At 48.2% G+C, this 25,337-nt stretch overlaps 2 protein-coding genes across 7 annotated transcripts in view; one reads left to right on the top strand and one right to left on the bottom strand.

The window, feature by feature from the left end:
* LOC143796732 (uncharacterized) overlaps positions 1-25,337 on the bottom strand; it is a 612,535-nt gene that overhangs the window by 355,490 nt on the left and 231,708 nt on the right. The gene's annotated exons all lie outside the window — the stretch shown is intronic.
* LONP1 (lon peptidase 1, mitochondrial) overlaps positions 1-25,337 on the top strand; it is a 701,187-nt gene that overhangs the window by 226,536 nt on the left and 449,314 nt on the right. For all 6 annotated transcript variants that reach the window (XM_077254500.1, XM_077254519.1, XM_077254480.1 and 3 more), the window contains exons 8-9: positions 16,805-17,025; positions 17,259-17,397. In XM_077254500.1, coding sequence (XP_077110615.1) covers positions 16,805-17,025; positions 17,259-17,397 — 360 coding nt within the window. The remainder of the gene's footprint in view (positions 1-16,804; positions 17,026-17,258; positions 17,398-25,337) is intronic.

Consider the following 25,337-nt stretch of genomic DNA (forward strand, 5'->3'; position numbering starts at 1 on the left):
CCAATAATAATAATAATTTTATTTATATAGCGCCAACACATTCCGCAGCGCTTTACAAATTATAGAGGGGATTTGTACAGACAATAGACATTACAGCATTACAAAAATCACAGTACAAAATAGATACCAATAGGAGTGAGGGCCCTGCTAGCAAGCTTACAAACTATAGGAAAAAGAGAGACACGAGAGGTGGATGGTAACAATTGCTTTCGATGTTCGGACCAGCCATAGTGTAAGGATCGGGTGTTCATGTAAAGCTGCATGAACCAGTTAACAGCCTATAGTATGTAACAATACAGACACAGAGGGCTATTAACTGCATGAAATGTATGAGAACATGATGTGAAGAACCTGATGAAAATTTTTTTTTTTGTTTGTTTGTTTTTATGGGCCACACAGGGATAGTTAGGTTAATGCGTTGAGGTGGTAGGCCAGTCTGAACAAATGCATTTTTAGGGCACGCTTAAATCTATGGGGATTGGCGATTAATCTTATTAGCAGGGTAGTACATTCCAAAGAATTGGCGAAGCACGTGAAAAGTCTGGAGACGGGAGTGGGAGGTTCTGATTATTGAGGATGCTAACCTCAGGGCATTAGCAGAACGGAGAGCACGGGTAGGGTGGTAAACTGAGACCAGGGAGGAGATGTAGGGTGGTGCTGGGCCATGGAGTGGTTTATGGATGAGGGTAATAGTTTTGTACTGGATTCTTGAGTGGATGGGTAACCAGTGTAATGACTGGCACAGGGTAGAGGCATCGGTGTAACGGTTGGTGAGGAATATAATCCTGGCAGCAGCATTCAGGACAGATTGGAGTGGGGAGAGTTTGGTAAGAGGGAGGCCAATTAAGAGAGAGTTACAGTAGTCCAGACGAGAATGAATAAGTGAAACAGTAAGAGTTTTTGCTGTGTCGAAAGTAAGAAAAGGGCATATTTTAGAAATGTTTATGAGGGGGGTGAAGGAAAGCTCAGAATCAAGGATGACCCCAAGGCAGCGGGAATGTTGCTTGGGGTAATGGTGGAACCACACACGGAGATGGCAATGTCAGGCAAAGGTAGGTTAGTAGAGGGAGAGAACACGAGGAATTCAGTTTTTGACAGGTTCAGTTTCAGATAGAGGGAGGACATGATGTTAGAGACAGCGGTAAGACAATCACTGGTGTTTTCTTAAAAGGCAGGCGTGATATCAGGAGAAGTGTATAATTGGGTGTCATCAGCATAGAGATGGTACTGGAAACCAAATCTACTGATTGTTTGTCCAATAGGGGCAGTATACAAAGAGAAGAGGAGGGGGCCTAGGACTGATCCTTGAGGAACCCCAACAGTAAGGGGAAGATGAAAGGAGGTGGAACCAGCAAAAGATACAGTGAAGGAGCGATCAGAGAGATAGGAGGAGAACCACGAGAGAACGGTGTCCTTGAGGCCGATGAGGTGTAGCATAGTGAGGAGGAGCTGATGATCCACAGTGTCGAATACTGTGGAGAAATCCAAGAGAATTAGCATGAAGTAGTGACCATTAGATTTAGCTGTTAGTAGATCATTAGAGACTTTAGTGAGGACAGTTTCAGTAGAGTGTAAAGAGTGGTAACGAGATTGAAGAGGTCGAGAAGAGTTATCTGTTTGATAGCGTTTAAGACGGGAGTGGACCAGGCGTTCGAGGAGTTTAGAGATGAAGGGAAGATTAGTGACAGGTCTATAATTAGCGGCACAGTTTTCATCGAGGGATGGTTTTTTAAGTAATGGGTGTATGATGGCATGCTTAAATGAGGAGGGAAAAATACTGGAAGGGAGAGAAAGGTTGAATATTTTTGTTAGGTGAGATGTCACAGCTGGAGAAAGGGACTGGAGGAGATGTGATGGAATGGGGTCACTGGTGCAAGTGGTCGGGCGAGAAGATGCAAGGAGCCTGATTACTTCTTCTTGTGTAACTGGTTCAAAGTCAGAGAGTGAACTGGATGCAGTGGGGGAGGGAGGACAGTGCATGGTATGAAGGGATTTGGCAATAATTTCCTGTCGAATGTGGTCAATTTTTTCTTTGAAGTAATTGACCAGATCGTCAGTGCGGAGATCCGTGGTTGGGGCCTGCACTCTTGGGTTGAGTAGGGAATGGAAAGTGTCAAAGAGATGTTTAGGGTTATTGGACAGCGAGGTGATGAGGGTGTTAAAATAGGTTTATTTGGAGAGGTGAAGGGCAGAGTTGTATGTTTTAAGCATAAACTTATAATGGATGAAATCTTCGGGTAGATTAGATTTTCTCCACAGACGTTCGGCGCACCTGGAGCACCGCTGTAGGAAACGTTTTTGCAGCTTGTGCCACGGTTGTCGCCGTCTGTGCCGAGTTGTTCTATGTATATGAGGTGCAATTTCATCCAGGGCACTTTGGAGGGTTTCATTGTAATGCTTCAGTGCATTATCAGGACATGAGATGGAGGAGATAGGGGCCAATGAGGATTGCAAGCTCTGCATAAGTTTCTGGGTGTTAATGGCCTGTATGTTTCTATAAGTGTGGAAAGTGGGGGTGACCTGAGCGGGTTGGCAGTTCTTGATATAGAATGGAAGAAGGTGGTGGTCAGAGTGTGGGAGAGGGGAGTTTGTGAAATTGTCCACTGAGCAAAGCCGGGAGAAGACCAAGTCGAGGGAGTTTCCGTCTTTATGCGTTGGAGAGTCAGTATGCAGCGAGAGGCCCAAAGAGGAGGTTAGAGATAAAAGGTGAGAAGCAGATGGGGAGAGGGGAAAAGCAATGGGGATGTTGAAGTCACCCATGATGAGGGTGGGGATGTCACAGGAGAGAAAGTGTGGAAGCCAGGTGGCAAAGCGATCCAGGAACTGATGAGTGGCCGGGAGGACGATACACCACCGCCACTCGGATGGAGAAGGGTATGTAGAGTCTGACAGCATGGACTTCAAAGGAAGGGAAGACAAGTGAGGGTACTTGGGGGATAACTAGAAAGGTACATTTGGGTGATAGGAGCAGACCAACTCCTCCACCTGCTCTGTTGTCCGATCTTGGGGTATGAGAAAAGTGTAATTCACCATATGAGAGAGCAGCAGCAGCAGTAGTGTCTGACTGCTGGATCCAAGTTTCCGTAAGAGCCAGGAGGTTAAGAGAATCAGAAGGGAAGAAGTCATGGATGAAAGGGAGTTTGTTACACACAGAGCGAGAATTCCAAAGGGCACAATTGAAAGAGGCAGAAGGCATGCAGGGTATATTAATAAGGTTAGAGGGGTTTCTGAGTCTAGCAGTTGGGAGGTTTGACTGGCTATAACATGGGGGGCCAGGGTTGGGAGAGATGTCTCCAACAACTAGGAGGAGGATAAAAAGAGTGAGCAGATGGTTAAGTGATTTGTGAGAGCGTCTCTTGTGTTGGATGGCGGGGCTGAATGGATCTGCGCTGTTAAGCAATGTGAACAGAGCGTGAGTGCTATACATATTAGAGGAAAGGACAGAGGGTCCGATATGAATGGAGTGTATAGAGTTAATGCAAGGGCGGTGAATGTGAGTGAATGCAGCAGCCAGTATATAGATTATACAAATGCATATGGTGAATATTTGTTCTGTTCCAAATGAACATGGAGTAGAAAGATTAAAGTGTCTTACCTTTCTCCTGCCCTGTCTAACTGCCATGGTTTAACTGCCAGTACTGTCTCCAATTTAGATGAGCAACTAGTCCCAGTAACGAGCAGGTAAGTGTCCCATGGTCGCTCGTTCCGATCTCCGCAGAGCAGCCACTTCCCTTTCTTCTTGGGTGGATGTAGGAACTATGTCAGAATCCTCTAAATGAGAATGAGGCTATGGCAGCATAAACTGAAGACAGTGCATAAAGCCAAATAAACTGTGGTGGGGGTTCTGGAAATCTCTTTTGGTGCAATAGGGTTAGAAACTGGTGGGACCAGAACTTTCAGGGCTATGCAAATCTTGATCTGGCTACGATGGACCACCTTTTCTTGCGGAGTGTCCTCTCTGACAATTTTATACACTTCCACCCCTGGGAACGGGATAATGGTGATGACATAAGGGTATGATTCCCACTGGCCATCTTGTTTGTGGGAGCGGTTGTTCTTTTTAGCCCAGACTCTGTCTCCTAGTTTGTAAGAGTTTCGCCTTGGCCCTTGCATTGATATCATCCTCCTGCCGTTGGTAGACAGCTTTCATTCAGTCTCCACAATTTTTTTAGCTTCTTGGAGATGTTTTCGGTGGTCTGCCACCCAATCTAACTGTGTTAGGAAATTAGAGTGATCTTCCACTTGAACATTTAGCTGAAAGTCTGCAGACCGTTTCCCTGGATGACCAAACATCAGGTAATATTGAGTGTAACCGGTGGAGCAGTGGGTGATGGTGTTATACAGTTAAGTTAACTCTTTTAGCAACTCAGGCCATTGTTGTCTTTCTTTGGCTGGAACATTTTTTTAACGTCAAAGTTTTATTCATCCTTTCACATAGTCCATTGCTTTGGGGATGGTAGGCAGTTGTGCGAAGTTTCTTGCAGCCATAGAGTGCACACAGTTCTTGGATTAACTCTGACTCAAATGCGGGACCTTGATCTGTCCGGATCTGCTCGGGATATCCATAAGGCCTTACAAATTGTTTCCAAAAATACTGCGGTAGTGGTCCAAGCAGTCTGATCCCTGACAAGGCACAGCCACAACGAATTTAGTGTAGTGATTGATAATGTTCAGAGCATAGAAGTATCCAGTACGACTGGCTTGCAATTTTACATGGTCAAGGGCAACGAGCTTCAGAGGATGGCGAGTTTCGATGAGATGAAACACATTCTCTGCACTATTTCTCAGTCTTGGCGCACATTCCTATCCAATAGAAGTGTTCTTGGATGGTCATATAAGTCTTTTGGCAGCCAGTGTGTCCTGATTGGTTGTGGTAGGCCTCTAGGATGAGGCTGGCATCTTGTCTGGGCACGACTACTTGAAACACACTCTCGTGAGTGTTGGGCGTTCACGGTGCGTCAAACAAGTACTCCCTTGTGAAACTGCAGACGCTTCTTCTGTCGCCATAATCGAGTTCTGGATCAGATTGTTTGTGGCCCACAGGCAGTTTTGAGAGTCTAGATTCTGGTAACCTCCACAGGGTTTTGAAAGTTCTACCCTCCTGGATTTCTGCCCAATTGTGACTCACCGTGGATTTGAGTAGGTTCAGAAGCTGGGTTCCTTTTGACTCTCCGCACATTCTGTTTGGTAACATAGGAATAGAAGGTAGGCATTTCTACTTCTTCCCTCTCGTCTTTGTCATAACGGGGTGTTTCTGTTGTGGGCAACCTGGACAGGGCATCAGCATTGACATTTGATCGGCTTGCTCGGTGCTGCAGGATAAATTGGTAGTAAGCCAAGCGAGAAGCCCATCTCTGTTCAAGGGCTCCAAGTTCAGCAGTCTGTAACTGGGACAATGAGTTATTGTCAGTGAAAGTGATGGAGGGGGTTGTAGCTAAGTGATACTTAAATTTTTCAGTGACAGCCCGCACTAATGCAAAGAAATCCAACTTGAACTGTAGTTCTGATCATTTTTCTCGTTGGCCGGAGGGTTCTGCTGGCATAAGCTATAACTTTCTTTGCCATCTTAGATCTGAGCTAGCACTGCACCTAGTCCCAGATAGCTGGCATCTGTATACAGGTGGAAGGGGATATTGTAGTCTGGGTAGACAAAGATTGGGGCTTCTGTTAACTTCCTCTTAAGTTCTTGGAAGGACTGTTCCAGCTCTGGAGTCCATTGAATAGAGGGGCTTTTGTACGTCTTCCGGCACGGTTGTCGTTTTTTTAAAAGAGGTCTTGTAATGGGGCAGCAATCCGAGTGAAGTTTTTGATGAATCTTTTGTAGTAGCTAGCAAATTCGAGGAATCCGTGAAATTCTTTTAATGGTAGTTGGTATAATCCAGTTTTTTACCACAGCAATCTTCTCAGGATCTGGAATAACTCCTTCTGCACTAACTACATGCCCTATAGATATTGGACCTTGGATTTTAGAAGATGGCACTTGGACAGTTTGACTTTCAGGCCATGCTCGGCTAGAACTTCCAAGACCTCCGCAAGATGCTGGAGATGTTCCTCATAGGTTTTGGAATAGACAGTTACATCATCTAAATACAGTAGCACAGTTTCAAAATTCATATGGCCCAAGCAGCATTCCATGAGTCTCTGGAAAGTTTCCGGAGCATTGCACAGGCCGAAGAGCATGCAGTTAAATTCAAACAAACCAATGGGGCTAGTGAATGTGGTCTTCTCTTGGTCCTCTGGGGCCATTGGTACTTGCCAGTATTCGCTGGGGAGATCTAGGGTGGAGAAATGGGCTGCTGATTTCATGGCAGTCAATGATTCTTCTATTCTGGGAAGGGGGTATGCATCTTTGTGGGTAATGTTGTTAGGCTTGCGATAACACAAAATCGAATACTCCCATCCTTTTTGACAAGAACAATTGGTACGGCCCAAGGACTGTGACTGTCCTTAATCATATCAGCATCCTTCATTTCCTGTATCATCATCTTTATTGGCTGGTACATGGATGGAGCTATATAGGTCTGTACTTTTGTTTGATTGGAGGAAGGGAACAAGTGGGAATTGGGTACTTGATTGTACGGACTCTCCTGAAGTCAAAGGCAACCTTGCTGAATATATGCTGATACCCGTTGGCAACTCTACTCCATCTTTTTGCTCAAGGGGGGGTCTCTTCAGTGCCTGTCGAGTTTGTGCCACCACTCCTTTTCAGCTTCTGCACTTGGGGAAGGTTTCACTTGGATAGAGCATTGGGATTCTTGAAGGTTATCTTAAGAAATTGTCTACTCGGTTTTGATACCGTGATATATTTATGCAGGGTCACAATTTGGTCCCCACAATTTGAGGCTTACAGGTACAAGACCGTGAGTTATAGTAGCCAAACTTCTTGCAGCTATAATGACTATCATTTTGGTGTTCATTTGATTCAACTAGAACTTCATAGTCCTGACCCTTTAGACCCATCTTGGTTTTGCACCACACCATAGTTACAGGCCTGGAGTCCATTATCTTAGCAGGGCTGATCTCCCCTCCTGAATTGGTGAATTTCTAATGACTACCGAGAATGCGGAGTGTCTTCTGAATGGTAATCAGCTTCGTGGGGGACGCAACACTAAGAGCGCAAGGCATGCCTTCAATCAGTTTGTCAAAACAATTTTGTAGTACATTCATCCCTAAAACTATAGGGGGGAATTCGTCTTCTCCCGTATCGACAACAATAAGACCTTGTTCAGGTCGTTCAGTTCTGCCAATTTTAAAAGTAGCTGTCCAGTAGCCTACTTGAGGAACAGTTTGTCCGTTAATAGCAATAATGTTGAGGTCAGCCGAAGTAATTTTTGGTAGCTGGTCTGTTTTCCAATAGCGTTTATATTGTGGTAGCTGAATTTTGGTGACTAGCGATCCAGTGTCTAGTAGTCCTGGGAAAGGGATACCATCTATGGTGATTGGAATAATGAGGTTATAGCCGACATATTTTATGCCCCAGTCAGGTTCGTCTGGACCTAGGCATTGTTCTCCTGAGGGTTGGTCCTTAGTCTCAGGAAATTCCAGTTTAAAGCCCAACATTCCCTTTCTATGTGACCACTACGGTTGCATCTGTGGCAAATCGGTTGACTTATGGAATCAAATCTGTCGGTAGGTTTCCTACCTGTCTGGTAGTAGTTGTCTCCAGGACTGTAGGGTGGCACATTCTGCATAAAACGAGGACTGTTTTCTTGACTGGGGGCTGGATGCTTCAACTCCTTTACTTCTTTGCATAGGAGTGCAAGACTTTTCGTTAATTCCGCAATTTGATTACGTATCTCTTCAGTAGAGCCTTCTACCTGTTGGGGAGCACGCTGAACAACAACAGGTTTGGCAGGGGCAAACACAGCACTTTCTTGGTCGTTCAAGCCTTTATCCCGGGGGTGGGGAATCTTTTTTGTCAAGGGCCATTTGAATATTTATACCATACTTCGGGGGCTGTACAAACTCTGCCCACAAAGTGCATCCTGACTCTGGCACTGGCTTCAGGATGTAATCTTTTCATTGCATGCCCTTCAGTGTTCAGTAGTGAACACTGCATGTATCTGCTAACAGAGCCAGAATAAATTAATGAGCTGGTTGTAATCAAAATACACCTCCCAGCCCAAGAATGCAGTCCCTGAGGATCTGCTAGGGGCCTGATAAAAGGTCATCGAGGGCCGTAAATAGCCCTGGGGTCTGAGGTTCCCCACCCCTGCTTTATCACTTGGACTCTATTTTTATGACAGATTCTCTAAAATCCAGAAAATTACTATTGGGGTGTTGTAGTGCCAGCATTCACAATTGTAACCTGGTAGTATCAGACATTCAATAAGTTGCTCCTTTAAAATTTTATCAACATTAACAACTTCAGCGGAATCAGCATGGTTAAGGGCATACCAGGATTCTTGTAAGCTGATGGCAAAATCTCTTAAGATTCATGGGACTGTGGTCCTTTCCCAAAGATTCTCATCTTTAACTCTGACAGGGTTTTGGTTTCAAACATAACTCCTAACCTGTCTAGGATCTGCTCAGGAGTGTTCTTTATACTGGGAGGCTAAGACTTTACTTCCCTTAGTGCAGCGCCCCCTAGCTGACCAATCAATATCTCTATTTTTTGTGGAGGGCCCACTGGCTACAGTCAGGACATTGCCTGCATTTTCTCTTTAAAGTCTTTTAATGTGTGAGGTTCTCCACTGTAGCTGGGGAGCCAGTGTGCCTCAAAATAATTAGGCATTGTTAATGGCATTGCTTAAGCCATAGGAGTGGATGGGCTAGTCACTTCACTCTCCTCTTCTGAATACATGTTTATAACACTGTATTTTATAATGCAGTAATTCGTCTTACCTTTCCGGCAGCTGTATGTCTATCCCCTCTTTTTTTTTTTTAAGTACAGCTGAGAAAATTTCAACTTCAGTTGCTTATGCCTGCTGGGCACCGACTTTATATACAAGACTAGATGGTGGCCCACGCAGTACATTGCGCAGCCCACGCAGTACATTGCGCAGCCCACGCAGTACATTGCGCAGCCCACGCAGTACATTGCGCAGCCCACGCAGTACATTGTGCAGCCCACGCAGTACATTGCGCAGCCCACGTTGTATATTGCCCAGCCCACGTAGTATATTGCCCAGCCCACGTAGTATATTGCCCAGCCCATGTTGTATATTGCGCAGCCCACGTTGTATATTGCACAGCCCACGTTGTATATTGCGCAGCCCACGTATATTGCGCAGTCCACGTAGTATACTGTGCAGTCCACGTAGTATATTGTGCAGCCCACGTTGTATATTGCGCAGCCCACGTTGTATATTGCGCAGCCCACGTTGTATATTGCGCAGCCCACGTTGTATATTGCGCAGCCCACGTTGTATATTGCACAGCCCACATTGTGTATTGCGCAGCCCATGCAGTACATTGTGCAGCCCACGTAGTACATTGCACAGCCCACATTGTATATTGCGCAGCCCACGCAGTCCATTGCGCAGCCCACGTATATTGCGCAGCCCACGTATATTGCGCAGCCCACGTATATTGCGCAGCCCACGTATTATATTGCGCAGCCCACGTTGTATATTGCGCAGCCCACGTTGTATATTGCGCAGCCCACGTATATTGCGCAGCCCACGTTGTATATTGCGCAGCCCATTGTATATTGCGCAGGCCACGTATATTGCACAGGCCACGTTGCATATTGCGCAGGCCACGTTGCATATTGCGCAGGCCACGTTGCATATTGCGCAGCCCACGTAGTATATTGCGCAGCCCAGGTAGTATATTGCGCAGCCCACGTAGTATATTGCCCAGCCCACGTAGTATATTGCCCAGCCCACGTAGTATATTGCCCAGCCCACGTAGTATATTGTGCAGCCCACTTAGTATATTGCGCAGCCCACTTAGTATATTGCGCAGCCCACTTAGTATATTGCGCAGCCCACTTAGTATATTGCGCAGCCCACTTAGTATATTGCGCAGCCCACGTTGTATATTGCGCAGCCCACGTTGTATATTGCGCAGCCCACGTTGTATATTGCGCAGCCCATTGTATATTGCGCAGGCCACTTAGTATATTGCTCAGGCCACTTAGTATATTGCGCAGCCCACGTTGTATATTGCGCAGCCCGTTGTATTTTGCGCAGCCCACGTAGTATATTGCGCAGCCAACATAGTATTTTGCCCAGCCCACGTTGTATATTAAGCAGCCCACGTTGTATATTGAGCAGCCCACGTATATAGCAATGTAGGCATGATATCCCTATTAAAAAAGAAAAAGAATTAAAATAAAAAATCCAGTGGTTACCGACGCTTGGGATCCACCGAAGCTCCGCCAAGCTGCTCGCGCCGGCCACCATCTTCCGTTCCCAGGATGCATTGCGAAATTACCCAGAAGACTTAGCGGTCTCGCGAGACCGCTAAGTCTTCTGGGTAATTTCGCAATGCAGCGCCGGGAACGGAAGATGGCGGCCGGTGCGAGTGGCTCGGCGGACTACGGTGTGTGAGTATAGCAGGTTTTTTTTTTTTTTTTTTATTATTTCTAACATTACATTTTTTTACTATTAATACCGCATAGGCAGCGTCAATAGTAAAAAATTGGGGGGACACAGGGTTAATAGCGGCGGTTACGGAGTGCGTTACCCGCGGCATAACGGGGTCCTTTACCGCCGGCATTAACCCTGTGTGTGCGGCGACCGGAGGGGAGTATGCGGGCGCCGGGCAGTGAGTGCGGGGAGTAAGGAGCGGCCATTTTCTTCTGGACTGTGCGCGTCGCTGATTGGTCGTGGGCGTTTTTCCAAGACCAATCAGCGACTTGGATTCTATGACAGACAGAGGCCGCGACCAATGAATATCCGTGACAGAAGGACAGACAGACGGAAGTGACCCTTAGACAATTATTTAGTAGATATCTGTGCGACAGCTAAGAAAAGCACGGTTTAAATCACGGTATTTCAGTCAAATCAGATCACAGTTCTCAGTAAAGCAACCAATGGGAGGTGTAGTACAAATTTTTTACAGCAGTAAAGACTGACACTTTCTGAGGTAATCTTCTCTTCAAACTCCACAATACAGTGTTTGCACAGTAACTGCATCTAGGCAGAAGATGATGATAATGGTAGTAGTTTGAGCCCGAGTCATGAAGCAGCCGTAAGAACTTAAAACCAAAGTCTTTTTTACTGAAGTTAATGGGGCAAATTAGTATTTACATACAGTAGGAAACTGAGGTACAGGATTACACTCATGGTTGATGATTGCTGTGTACCTGCAGACACGCAGATCTTAGTAACCTCTGGTTTAATTAAGTCTCAGTATTTCTGATTCAGCACTGTGCTCTGTTTCTGCCCTGAGGTAATTCTTCCTCCTAGAGGTGCAATGATAGTCTTCCTCATATGAAGACTATTAAGTCCCCTTATCGTGTCAGTCCCCTTTTTAAGCAAAGCAGGCAGGGAGAAGGTAGGTAATTCCTTTGCCTACAAAATGGCTTCTTCTCAAGATGTCCGACCACCAACTGCCACTTCAAATTAAAACTATCTCACAGGACTTGGCTCCTCCCCCTTCTATGTGACTGTAGAGCTGCAGTCATTGGCTGACTGCAATGAGGCATTTTTCCAGAACCTTCTGCATATTAAAGCAGAGCTGGTTCACCTGATCAAGCCTGTGAGGAGATTAACCCTTTTTTGCTGCCTGTCAGCAGGTCTCACAATGTATTTAAAACGCACAGTCCACATAAAAATTCACAGCATTTATATTAAAACACACTATATATCCGGTATCCCAAAGAAATGGCCTCCTTATGGGATACCACATATATACTGACAGACCATGTGACACTTAGATGGCACACAGGTGGACTTACTGTCACTAAGTATGTGATTTATGAAGGTAATTGATTGCACCAGATTTTTTTAGGGGCTTCATAGCAAAAGTGGTGAATACATATGCACATGCTGCTAATTTTTATTTTTTATCCCGTAAATTTATTTTTTGCCTTTATTTTACTTGCCCCCAATGAGAATGGTCTTTGTTATCCTTTCTCATTCTCGGGTCCTCTACCAGAGGCCTGGGAGTGTGAGAGTTCTGCGCAGGATCTTAGCTGTTCCTAGCATTGCGCTTTTCTGGACAGAGTTCAGATGTTGCTACTGGGATCTGTTGTAGCCATTCTTCATACTTAGGGGTCACTGCTTCAAGTGCTCCTATCACCACTGGAATCACTGTTGCCTTCACCTTCCACATCTTCTCCAGTTCTCCTTTGAGGCCCTGGTATTTCTTCAGCTTCTCATATTCCTGCTTTTTGATGTTGCGGTCACTTGGCACTGCCACATCTATTATCATTGATGTCTTCTGATCCTTGTCTACTACCACAATGTCTGGTTGGTTAGCCAACACCTGCTTATCTGTCTGGATCTTGAAGTCCCTTAGGATTTTAGCCCTTTCATTCTCCACCACTTTTTCTATATATATATATATATATATATATATATATATATATATATATATATATATATATATATATATATATATATATATATATATATGTGTATGTATATATTTTTTCTGACGTAAAATTTGATTACTGTATATCTAACTCTTGCTGAAGTGATGTCATATGCCCACGACCCCTGCAACGGAGAATCCTCACAGCCTGCAGTGCTCACAATGTGAGGGTTCATAAGTCTGCAGACCCACATGGAGACTGCAAACGTAGCATATGGCCGGACAACCTGTTAAATGTTTTTTTTAATGAAAGTGAATAAGCCTTAGACCAGCGACCTTATTTTATGCACCCTAATGATACTCAGACTGACCGGAGAATTTAAGTGGTGGTTGAAATGGGGTTTTGAGCCTTCTATATACACCTCCACCCAACAAGGGATTTAATGTACTTCTTCAAAAAAACATTAGAAATTATTATTTATTTATATAGCACCATTAATTCCATGCTGCTGTACATGAGAAGGGGTTACATACAGAGTTATAGATATCATTTACACAAGTTTACAGTGACAGACTGGTACAGAGGGGAGAGGACCCTGTCCTTGCGGACTTACATTCTATGGGAATACATCGACAATGATGGTGCACTAGGTTCTGCTTTACGCTTAGAAATCTCAGCAATAAAAATCAATCAATAAAAATCAATGCTCCCCCGTAGTGCATTGTAGAAGCAGTTGTTTTTGAGCAGATAAAACAGCAGTAATAGTCTAGCAGTAATATTTTCATATCCCTAGTCAATTGCATCAGTCCAATTTTTTGATAATGTCATTATGGGTAACTGTGTCGCATGATCACTTGGGTATGACTTGCTCTGCTGTGTATAATGGTAATCGCTCCCTCGTCACGCCTACCATCTTCAGCAAGCTCTTCCTTCCTTGTAAAGATATATACAGTATTTTTTGCACTATAGGACGCACCCAGGTTTTAGAGGAGGAAAATAGAAAAAAATTGAAGCAATGTATGGTCGACGCACTGTCATGAACGAGTGGGGGATCTGCTGCTGAAACTGCTACAGGGGTAGCAATTCTGTACTAATATCCCCCATCCTGGTATACATATGTCCCCATTCTGGTATGCATGGCCCCCTTATCCCCATCCTGGTATGCATGGCCCTCTCGTTCCCCATTTTGGTATACATGGCCCCTCATCCCCCATCCTGGCATGCATGGTCACTCATCCCCATTCTGGCATGCATGGTCCCCTCATCACCATCCTGGTATATATGGCCCCTCATCACCATCCTGGTATACATGGCCTCCCTCTTCCCTATTCTGGTATGCATGGTCCTCTCATCCCCATTCTGGTATGCATGGCCCCCTCTTCCCCATTCTGGTATGTATGGTCCTAATTAGAATAATATAAACCGTTCTACTTCCCTTCCCTGCGATCCCTCGCAGCGTCCTGTTCTGAGCTGATTTATGCTTGTAAGCAGCTCAGGGCAGTGATATCATGCGCTGCTTACAAGCCGAGGTCAGTTGCCGGTATACTCATGGCTCCCCACGCCTGGGACTGTGGCATGTGGAGCAGTGAATATTCATCTTCTTTAATAGCAGGCACACTGTTAGCCGCAGGCACACTGTTAGCCGCATCCCCCGGCTTCCTGCTGTGGCTGGGCAATCACGTGTGCCTGCTACTAAAGGGAATGAAAATGCACTGCTCTACATGCTCATAGTCCCTCCCACCTCTTGTCGGCTTCAATGCATAGAGGTGGGAGGGATTATGTGCATGAGTAGCAGTTAATATTCATTTCTATTTAACAGCGGACTTAGAAGTTAGCCACAGCATCCGACTTCTGGTTCCTGTGACCCGCTTGTCTCTTGCTCTCCCACCTCACCCCCCAATCCACAGCAGGTACATCCGACTATAAATTTTTGGAGGAAAAAAGAGATTCTTCTAGTCCGAATAATACGTTACATAATTCATTTGAAAATAGACACCTGTCCATCTACTACAACTTTAGAGATGGGAAAAAGGACAGAGGCAAGGAATATAATACAACTATTAATGCAAGATCAAGTGTGCCCTAAAGAGGTTTTTACATCCTGATCCCAATTGTCAATCGACTGGCTCAACATTTAGAAGAAGAATTTTGCACATGTACTTACAGTGGGGAAAAAGGTATTTAGTCCGCTACCAATTGTGTAAGTTCTCCCACTTAAAAAATATGAGAAAGGCCTGTAATTAACACCATATGTAGACCACAACTATAAGAGTCAAAATGAGAAAACAAATCCAGAAAATCACCACCTTGTCTGATTTGGCAAGATTTATTTTGTAAAATATGGTGGAAAATAAGTATTTGGTCACCTAAAAACATACAAGATTTCTGGCTCTCACAGACCTGTAACTTCTTTAAGAGGCTCCTCTGTCCTCCACGCGTTACCTGTAGTAATGGCACCTGTTTGAACTTATCAGTATAAAAGACGCCTGTCCACAACCTCAAACAGTCACACTCCAAACTCCACTATGGTGAAGACCAAACAGCTGTCGGACACCAGAAACAACATTGTTGCCCTGCATCAGGCGGGGAAGACTGAATCTGCAATAGGCAAGCAGCTTGGTGTGATAAAGTCAACTTGCACAGTTGGTGGCCAACTAAATACTTTTTTTCCCCACTGTAAGTACCGTACTTTTTCGGACTATAAGACCCACCGGACCATAAGACATACCCAGGTTTTAGAGGAGGAAATTAGGGAAAAAAAGACTGAAGCAAATATGGTCAATTCTGTGCTTAAGATTACCTATCCTGGTAAATGTGGTCCCCTCATCCCTATCCTGGTATGCATGGCCCCCATCCCAGTCCTGGTATGCATGGTCCCATTCTTATTCTGATATGATTGATTGGCCCTATTTTAATTCTGATATGATTGATTTGACCCATCCCGTTCCTGGTATGATTGATTGGCCCCATCCCGTTCCTGGTATGATTGATTGGCCCCATCCAGTTCCTGGTATGATTGATTGGCCCCATCCAGTTCCTGGTAGAATTGATTGGCCCCATCCAGTTCCTGGTATGATTGATTGGCCCCATCAAGTTCCTGGTATGATTGATTAGCCCCATCCCGTTCCTGGTATACATGGCCCCATCCAGTTCCTGGTATGATTGACTGGCCCCATCCAGTTCCTGGTATGCATGGTCCCATTCTTATTCTGATGTGATTGATTGGAACCATTCTTATTCTGATATGATTGATTGGCCCCATCCCGTTCCTGGTATGATTGATTTGCCCCATCCAGTTCCTGGTATGATTGATTGGCCCCATCCCCTTGCTGGTATGATTGGCCCCATCCCAGTCCTGGTATTCATGGCCCCATCGGAAAAGATTAAAGGGAATCTGTCACCCCAAAATTCACCTATAAGCTAAGGCCACCGGCATCACGGGCTTATCTACAGCATTCTGTAATGCTGTAGGTAAGCCCCCGATGTAACCTGCAAGATAAGAAAAACAAGTTAGATTATACTCACCCAGGGGCGGTCCAGTGTGGTTCGGTCCGGTGGACGTCCGGGTCCGGCGCCTCCCATCTACATACGAAGACGTCCTCTTCTTAGCTTCCTGCCGCAGCTCCAGCGCATGCGTACTTTATCTGCCCTGTTGAGGGCAGAGCAAAGTACTGCAGTGCTCAGGCGCCGGGCCTCTCTGACCTTTCCCGTCGCCTGCGCACTGCAGTACTTTGCTCTGCCCTCAAAAGGGCAGATAAAGTACGCATGCGCTGGAGCCGTGGCAGGAAGCAAAGAGGAGGATGTCATCGTATGAAGATGGGAGGCGCTGGACCCAGATCGTGACTCCCATCGGACCGGACCGCCCCTGGGTGAGTATAATCTAACTTGTTTTTCTTATCTTGCAGGTTACATTGGGGGCTCATCTACAGCATTACAGAATGCTGTAGATAAGCCTCTGATGCCGGTGGCCTTAGTGGCAACTTTTGAGGTGACAGATTCCCTTTAAAAAAAACAAAAACAAACCTTTACTCTTACCTTCCTCCGCTCCCTCGCAGTCGCAGAGTTCTGCTTCGGTCGGTGCCAGCAGGTGCTCAATGCTTGTAAGCAGCGCATGGCAAGGACATCATGCGCTGCTCACAAGCAGAGCACAGCTGCTGCCTGCTGCTGCCGGCGGTCACGTGTGCCGATTCTTAAGAGAAATGAATATTCCGAGTTCAAAAATATTGTTTGTTTGTTTTTTTCAGAGCTGGTTAAAAACCTACGTGCCACATACTCACTTTGTCTTGCGGTCTGTAATGTGAAAATGGGCATAAAGTATATATGTACTCTGTAAGGAAATCAGGTATTGGTTTTAAAAATTGTTCTGATGTTTTGAAGGTAGAAGAAAAGATTAAACAAACACATAGAAAGTATTTGTTGCAAGAACAACTGAAGATCATAAAGAAAGAGCTTGGCCTGGAGAAAGAAGATAAAGATGCCATTGAAGAAAAGTTTCGGGAGAGGTTAAATGATCTTACAGTCCCAAAGCATGTCATGGAAGTAATTGATGAAGAGCTTGGTAAACTGGGATTACTTGATAACCATTCTTCTGAATTCAAGTGAGAGACTTAAATTACATTTTAATTTACTGTTGGCTTTTTGGTTTTTTTTTACAATAATTTTACAGATTTTGTTTAAAAAGAGTGCAGGTTGCCTCTATGTAGAAAAGTGTAGTGAACACACTGTTAACCTCTCTGAGAGGATGAATTCAGTACATGGCTTTGTTTGAAATGTGTATTCACAAAATTTGAGGCAAACGGAACCTTTTTTATCAAATATTTAATTTTTGCAGTGTAACAAGAAATTACTTGGATTGGTTAACGTCTATTCCTTGGGGAAAGTGCAGCCATGAGAATTTGGACCTCAGGAGAGCTGAGGAAGTATTGGAAGAAGATCACTATGGGATGGAAGATGTCAAGAAGAGAATTCTTGTAAGTAGTTATTGAAAATGCTTTATCCACTTGTTTTCCTGTTGTTGATGAATGAAACTGGCTGTGTTAAATAGTTGGCATCCTCATTTAACATCAGCGATAAAGTTAAATGGTTTGTCCAAAACCTAGCTGAATTTGAAGGGAGCCGTTATACTGATTAAAATGATGTATATTAAGATTAAAAAAAAACAATGATAATACTTGTCCTCAAAATGATATAAGTCCCTTAGAGACAATCATTATTTCCAGGACGTCCCTCCTTACAGCACCCTGGAGGACGTCCTCCTCCTCCTTGCCGGGACAGGAAACACGAGAGTTTAAAGGTCCGGTCCCACCCCCAATTCCTCAGTGTTTTTCCTGTCCCTACATGGAGGGATACACGAGAAGAGCTGCGCAAGCTTACCGAGCTCAGGGGGATCGTGCGGCCCGCCAATACCCTTCCCCCTGTCAAGAGGCTCAGGGTCGAAACTTCCCAGAGGGGAGTCCCTCTACCCCAAAGGCCTGGAGCAGGACGAGGCTCAGGGATAGAGCCGTTCCTCCCGGTGGGAGGCTCTCGGCTCAGGACGCGGTGCCACAAGGATAGGGATCCTGGTGTGGAGAGCGAGGGGGTGCTGTCCTGGCGACGCTACATCCAGCATGACACGTTAAGCTTCTGAGTGGGCGGCTTCCGGAGTCTTGGTGGAGCTGTGTCACTTCCGGTATCGTCAGTGCCAGTAACGTCATTTCTGGTGACGTATTGAAAGCGGGGAGAGCGAGTGCTCCATCGGTGGAACGCATAGCAGCATGGTCGCTATTTGCAATAGCGTCCAGCGTCGTGCAGGGGTGCTTCTGGCTCCAGCTTCAGATCTCATCTATTGAAGGAGACATGATTGAGGATGGAGAGAGTTAAGTCTGCCTTGCACAGTCCACCCTCACCTCAGATAAAAATCCAAGCACGCCATCTAGCCTATTACTCCCTATCTTATGTCGTTTAGGATAAGGTAATCCGCGCTGCTCCCCCAGTCAAAGCTAAAAAAACCTGGCAAGGTCTCGGTGAAGTCCAACAGATGTCCTGTATGCCACGTAAAACTTCCAGACTCCCATGGCAAGACTCTCAGTGCACCTTGTAGTTCAAGGGTCATGAAAGATGAGCAGTCATCGCTGCTTTCAGAGATGAGATCCGTAATTCAGGAGGAGGTTCAGGCCTCTATGTCCAGCCTCTCGCAGCCACGTCCGTCCAGCCCCATCTCAGGCCGGAAGCGAGCCAGGCAGGAGAGAGACCAAAGGGAGCCGGAGTATACTTCTTCTGAAAGAGAGTCCTTTAGATCGGAACCTTCATCAGAAGAGGGGGAGCTCCCAGCAGAAAACCAGGATCGAGTCAGGAAGTACCTTTTTCAGTCAGAAGAGACAGACGAGCTTGTCCAGGCAGTGAGGAGTACCATGCAGATTGAGGAGACCTCTAAGCCACAGTCCAGACAGGACCTGATGTTCGGGGGACTTGTGTCACGAAATCAGACAGTTTTCCCTATAAGTGATCATATTAAGGCTATGGTTCTAGAAGAGTGGAAGGATGCTGAGCGCCGGCTGGTGCTATCTCGTGACTGTAAAGGCCGCTTACCATTTGACCCTGAAGAAGTCAAGTTATGGGAGGAAATCCCTAAAATTGACGTTCCTGTAGCAAAGGTTACCAAAAAGACTGCCATGCCTTTTGAGGACTCTTCTAATTTGCATGACCCTATGGACAGAAAAGCCGACATTCTCCTAAAGAGGGCCTGGGATGCTTCCGTCGCCCTAATTAGGACAAACATAGCAGCCACTTCGGGGGCCAGATCTATGAACTTATGGATGGGTCAGTTGGAAGAGCATTTGTCCAATAAGACCCTTAGATCCGACATTCTGAGTTCCCTTCCTATTATGAAGTCGCGATGGCATTCTTATCTGATATGATGGCGGAGTCGGTTAGATTTTCAGCCAGAAACAGTTCCCTGTCTAATGCTGCTAGGACGGCTGTATGGTTAAGGTCCTGGTCAGGAGATAATGCCTCTAAGACCAAGCTCTGCTCCATTCCATTTTCAGGGCAGAGGGTATTTGGACCAGCGTTAGATAGTATCCTTGAGTCAGCCTCTGACAAAAAGAAGGGGTTCCCTGAGGACAAACCTAAACGGTCACAGCCCTTTCGGAGAGGATTCTTCTCCAGGAAGCAGTATGATTTCAGAGGGCAGAGTAGGTCAAGCAGAGGGCCCTACAGGGGCTCCCATAGCCAGGGTAATAAGAGCAGAGGTTTCTTCTTTTGTCCAACCTCCAGAACCAAGTCACAATGACGCCACCTGCATTGGGGGAAGGCTACGTCACTTTGCAGAAAATTGGGCCCAAATCACTCGGAATCAGTGTTTTCGCAGAACCGTGTCAGAGGGATACAGCATAGAGCTTTACGCCCCTCCTCTAGAAAGGTACATCGCTCCTACCATAGTCGCAGCAGATTCTGCCATACTAATAGATTTACAGGACATGCTCAGTGCGGCAGTAATGATTCCGGTTCCTCCATCACAAATAGGAAGGGGGTACTATTCATCCCTATTCGCCATCACAAAACCGTCCAGCGAAACTCGCACTATAATAAATCTAAAACCTTTGAATGCCTGGGTGAGATACAAAAGGTGTCTAGACTCCAGATGCAGAATATCCCACTTACCAGAGGAAAAGCAGGACAATTCGAGCCTGAGTCCAGTACGTACTGGAACATCGAATTTCCATAAGGATTGCTATGAAAGTACTAGGCCTAATGACGGCATGCATACCATGTGTCAGATGGGCAGTGTCACACTCAAGACGCCTGCAGAGACAGATTCTGTCCATTTGGGATCGCCGCCGGTCTTCACTAGACACTCCCTTAAGGCTATCAGGACCAGTATGGAGATCTCTCCACTGGTGGACACAGACAGAGAACTTAAAGGTGGGTGTATTATGGTCCACCTCCCCCTATGTAGTGGTCACTACGGACGCCAGCGCATGGGGCTGGGGAGCTCATCTACAGGGCAGAATCCTCCAGGACAGGTGGCCAGCAAACATCAGAGACAGATCCTCCAACTTCAAAGAACTATATGCCGTATGGGAAGCCTTAAGACGAAATCGGCTCATGCTCTCAAATTGTCATGTCAGAATACATACCGACAACGTGACAACAGTCTCGTTCTTGAAACATGAGGGAGGCCCGAGATATCGACTACTGCAGGACCTAGCAGAAACAATTTTCAGCTGGGCAGAAGATACAGTTCTATCCATAACTGCAATCCACCTGGAAGGTTCTCAGAACGTGATAGCCGATTACCTGAGCAGATGGCGAGTGTGTCCAACAGAGTGGGAGCTGAACCAAAATATTTTCCAGAAGTTATGTCATCAGTGGGGAACCCCCAATATAGACTTATTTGCAAACAGAACAAACTTGAAGGTCTCAAAATTCTTCTCTCTGAACTCCTTGGATCTTCCAGACAGGATAGATGCCTTGAGCCAAAGGTGGGTGGAACCTCTCTTATATGCATTTCCACCCCTGGCATTGATTCCAGCTGTTCTGCGGAAGATCAAGGAGGACCAAGCAAAGGTCATTCTGATTGTTCCGTAGTGGCCAAGAAGAAGCTGGTTCCCTCTACTAGGGGCCTTAGCGATCGACAACCCAATCGAGTTGCCTCTGCGGGGGGATGTCATTCACCAGGGTCCGGTTTACCATCCGAACCCAGGAAAGCTCCGTCTTTCAGCTTGGATCCTGAAAGGGACATCTTGAAGGCTACAGGCTTATCAAATCAGCCACTATCCAGGCTAGTAGAAAACCTGTAACATCAGCAGTTTACCTAAAAATCTGGAAACGATTCTGTCTGGAGGGTGGCAGGTCCGACGTTGTGACAGGCTCTCCGGACATGCCTGGTATCTTAAACTTCCTTCAAAAAGGGTTCAACAAGGGTTTTAGACCCAGCACCTTAAAGGTACAGGTTTCAGCATTAAGCTCTTTATTAGACTATCCTTTAGCATCTCACCCATGGATAGTTAGGTTCATTCGGGCTACCCTGAGAATGCATCCCACCATTAGGCAGTTGTCTCCATCTTGGGACCTTAACTTAGTCCTCAGGTCCTTGTGTAGGGGTACTTACGCTCTGGGTGAGGATATGCCTATATCAATTCGCACACGGAAAACTGCCTTTCTAGTGGCGATCACCACGGCAAAGAGGGTTGGGGAAATCCAAGCCCTATGTACCAGAGACCCGTATCTCCAGATCAGGGATGATAGCTTAATCCTGAAACTAGACCCTGCATTCATACCAAAGGTAGGCTCTGCTAAAAATAGAAATCAGGAGATAGTGCTTCCTTCTTTCTGTAACAACCCTTCCAACGCGAAGGAGAAAGCCCTCGACTCGCTGGATGTTATACAGGCGGTTATAGATTATCTGGGGGCCACAAGTACTTGGCGTATAGACCCAAACCTCTTTATTCTTTTGGGGGAAATAACAAGGGTAAAAAGGCCTCTAAGGCCTCAATTACACGTTGGATCACGACAGTTATCTCAGATGCTTACCAGTCTGAGGGGATTCCCCCTCCATTAGGTTTACGTGCCCACTCTACACGCGGTGTTTATGCTTCCTGGGCTGAGCGGGCAGGAGCATCATTAGAACAGATCTGTAGGGCTGCGACATGGGCCAGTGCTGGCACCTTCTGTAAACATTACAAACTTGATGTAATGTCCGGTCAGCAGACCGCTTTTGGGAGGAAGGTCCTCCAAGCGGTAATCCCACCCTAAGGAGGTGCTTTTGTACTCTCCAGGGTGCTGTCAGGAGGGACGTCCTGGAAAATAGGCATTAGACCTACCGGTAATTATGTTTCCAGTAGTCCATCCTGACAGCACTGGTAGTTCCCCCCCGTCTTGTCATACATAATATGATGTAAAACGATCCTTTCATTAAAGTTTTTTTTTGCATTTTCCATGAGATGGTTCTTGTTACAACATTGAGGAATTGGGGGTGGGACCGGACCTTTAAACTCTCGTGTGTTTCCTGTCCCGGCAAGGAGGTGGAGGACGTCCTCCAGGGTGCTGTCAGGATGGACTCCTGGAAACATAATTACCGGTAGGTCTAATGCCTATTTTTTATCACCAGGGTACTTAAATATCAAAAGAAAGGTTGCGTCTATAAAGAGAAACACACCCTCGCCTTATTTTCTCCTTATTAACTCAATATTAGGTACATATAGCCAGGAAAGATCTCGCCTCGCTTTCCTTGATCAAAGTTAGCCGAAGGAGTGTGTGTGTGTGTGTGTGTGTATATATATATATATATATATATATATATATATATATATATATATATATATATATATATATATATATATATATATATATATATATATATATATATACTAGCTATTGAACCCGTTCTACGCCCGGGTGGCGAGCATTTATATTGGTATATGGTCTCCATCCTGGTATGTGCTACTCCATCCTGCATCCCCATCCTGTCATGTGCTCCCATCCTGCGCCCCCATCAGTGCGGGCGGCTGTGCTGAGTGCGGGCAGCTGTATGTGGCTGTGCTGTGCGTGGGCGGCTGGGCGTGGCTGTGCTGGGTGCGGGCGGCTGGGCGTGGCTGTGCTGGGTGCAGGTGGCTGTGCTGGGTGCGGGCGGCTGTGCGTGGCGGTACTGAGTGCGGGCGGCTGTGCGTGGCTGTGCTGGGTGCGGGCGGCTGTGCGTGGCTGTGCTGGGTGCGTGGCTGTGCTGGGTGCGGTGGCTGTGCTGGGTGCAGTGGCTGTGCTGGGTGCGGTGGCTGTGCTGGGTGCGGTGGCTGTGCTGCTCCATCCTGCGCCCCCATCCTGTCATGTGCTGCTCCACCCTATCATGTGCTGCTCCATCCTGCACCCCATCAGTGCGGGCGGCTGTGCTAAGTGCGGGCGGCTGTATGTGGCTGTGCTATGCGTGGGCGGCTGTGCGTGGCGGTGCTGAGTGCGGGCAGCTGTGAGTGGCGGTGCTGAGTGCAGGCGGCTGTGCGTGGCTGTGGGCGGCTGTGCGTGGCTGTGCTGAGTGCAGGCGGCTGTGCTGGGTGCGGGCAGCTGTGCTGGGTGCGGGCGGCTGTGCGTGGCTGTGCTGGGTGCGGCGGCTGTGCGTGGCGGTGCTGGGTGCGGGCGGCTGTGCGTGGCTATGCTGGGTGCGGCGGCTGTATGTGGCTGTGCTGTGCATGGGCGGCTGTGCGTGGCGGTGCTGAGTGCGGGCGGCTGTGCGTGGCGGTGCTGAGTGCGGGCGGCTGTGCGTGGCTGTGCTGGGTGGGCGTGGCTGTGTGCGGCGTGCGGTGGCTGTGCTGGGTGCGGCGGCTGTGCTGGGTGCGGCGGCTCAGGCTGTGCTGGGTGCGGGCGGCTGTGCTGGGTGTGGCCGGCTGTGCGTGGCTGTGCTGGGTGTGGGCGGCTGTGCGTGGCTGTGCTGGGTGTGGGCGGCTGTTTGTGGCGGTGCTGGGTGCGGCGGCTGTGCGTGGCTATGCTGGGTGCGGCGGCTGTGCGTGGCTATGCTGGGTGCGGCGGCTGTGCGTGGCTATGCTGTGCGTGGGCGGCTGTGCGTGGCGGTGCTGAGTGCGGGCGGCTGTGCGTGGCGGTGCTGAGTGCGGGCGGCTGTGCGTGGCGGTGCTGAGTGCGGGCGGCTGTGCGTGGCGGTGCTGAGTGCGGGCGGCTGTGCGTGGCGGTGCTGAGTGCAGGCGGCTGTGCGTGGCTGTGCTGAGTACAGGCGGCTGTGCGTGGCCGTGCTGGGTGGGCGTGGCTGTGCTGGGTGCGGTGGCTGTGCTGGGTGCGGCAGCTGTGCGTGGCTGTGCTGGGTGCGGTGGCTCAGGCTGTGCTGGGTGCGGGCGGCTGTGCTGGGTGCGGTGGCTGTGCTGGGTGCGGTGGCTGTGCTGCTCCATCCTGCGCCCCCATCCTGTCATGTGCTGCTCCACCCTATCATGTGCTGCTCCATCCTGCGCCCCCATCAGTGCGGGCGGCTGTGCTAAGTGCAGGCGGCTGTGCTGAGTGCGGGCGGCTGTATGTGGCTGTGCTGTGCGTGGGTGGCTTTGCGTGGCGGAGCTGAGCGCGGGCAGCTGTGCGTGGCGGTGCTGAGTGCAGGCGGCTGTGCGTGGCTGTGCTGGGTGCGGCGGCTGTGCGTGGCTGTGCTGGGTGCGGCGGCTGTGCGTGGCTGTGCTGGGTGCGGTGGCTCAGGCTGTGCGGTGGCTCAGGCTGTGCTGGGTGCGGCGGCTGTGCGTGGCTGTGGGCGGCTGTGCTGGGTGCGGTGGCTCAGGCCGTGCTGGGTGCGGTGGCTCAGGCCGTGCTGGGTGCGGTGGCTCAGGCCGTGCTGGGTGCGGTGGCTCAGGCCGTGCTGGGTGCGGTGGCTCAGGCCGTGCTGGGTGCGGTGGCTCAGGCCGTGCTGGGTGCGGTGGCTCAGGCCGTGCTGGGTGCGGTGGCTCAGGCCGTGCTGGGTGCGGTGGCTCAGGCCGTGCTGGGTGCGGTGGCTCAGGCCGTGCTGGGTGCGGTGGCTCAGGCCGTGCTGGGTGCGGTGGCTCAGGCCGTGCTGGGTGCGGTGGCTCAGGCCGTGCTGGGTGCGGTGGCTCAGGCCGTGCTGGGTGCGGTGGCTCAGGCCGTGCTGGGTGCGGTGGCTCAGGCCGTGCTGGGTGCGGTGGCTCAGGCGGTGCTGGCTGCGGTGGCTCAGGCGGTGCTGGCTGCGGTGGCTCAGGCGGTGCTGGCTGCGGTGGCTCAGGCCGTGCTGGGTGCGGTGGCTCAGGCTGTGCTGGGTGCGGTGGCTCAGGCTGTGCGCGGCGGTGCTGGGGGCCTGAGCAGGCGGGGACACCGGCGCGCTGTGGGGGTCAGGTGCCGGAGTCGCCGCTAGCTCAGGCCCCCGGCACTTGCTATAGTTACCTGGCCCTGATCCAGCGCTGCGCGCCGGTCTGTCTTCCGGGTCCTCTGCCTGTGACTG

Source organism: Ranitomeya variabilis, chromosome 1 (assembly GCF_051348905.1).
Source record: "Ranitomeya variabilis isolate aRanVar5 chromosome 1, aRanVar5.hap1, whole genome shotgun sequence".
Taxonomy (NCBI): domain Eukaryota; kingdom Metazoa; phylum Chordata; class Amphibia; order Anura; family Dendrobatidae; genus Ranitomeya; species Ranitomeya variabilis.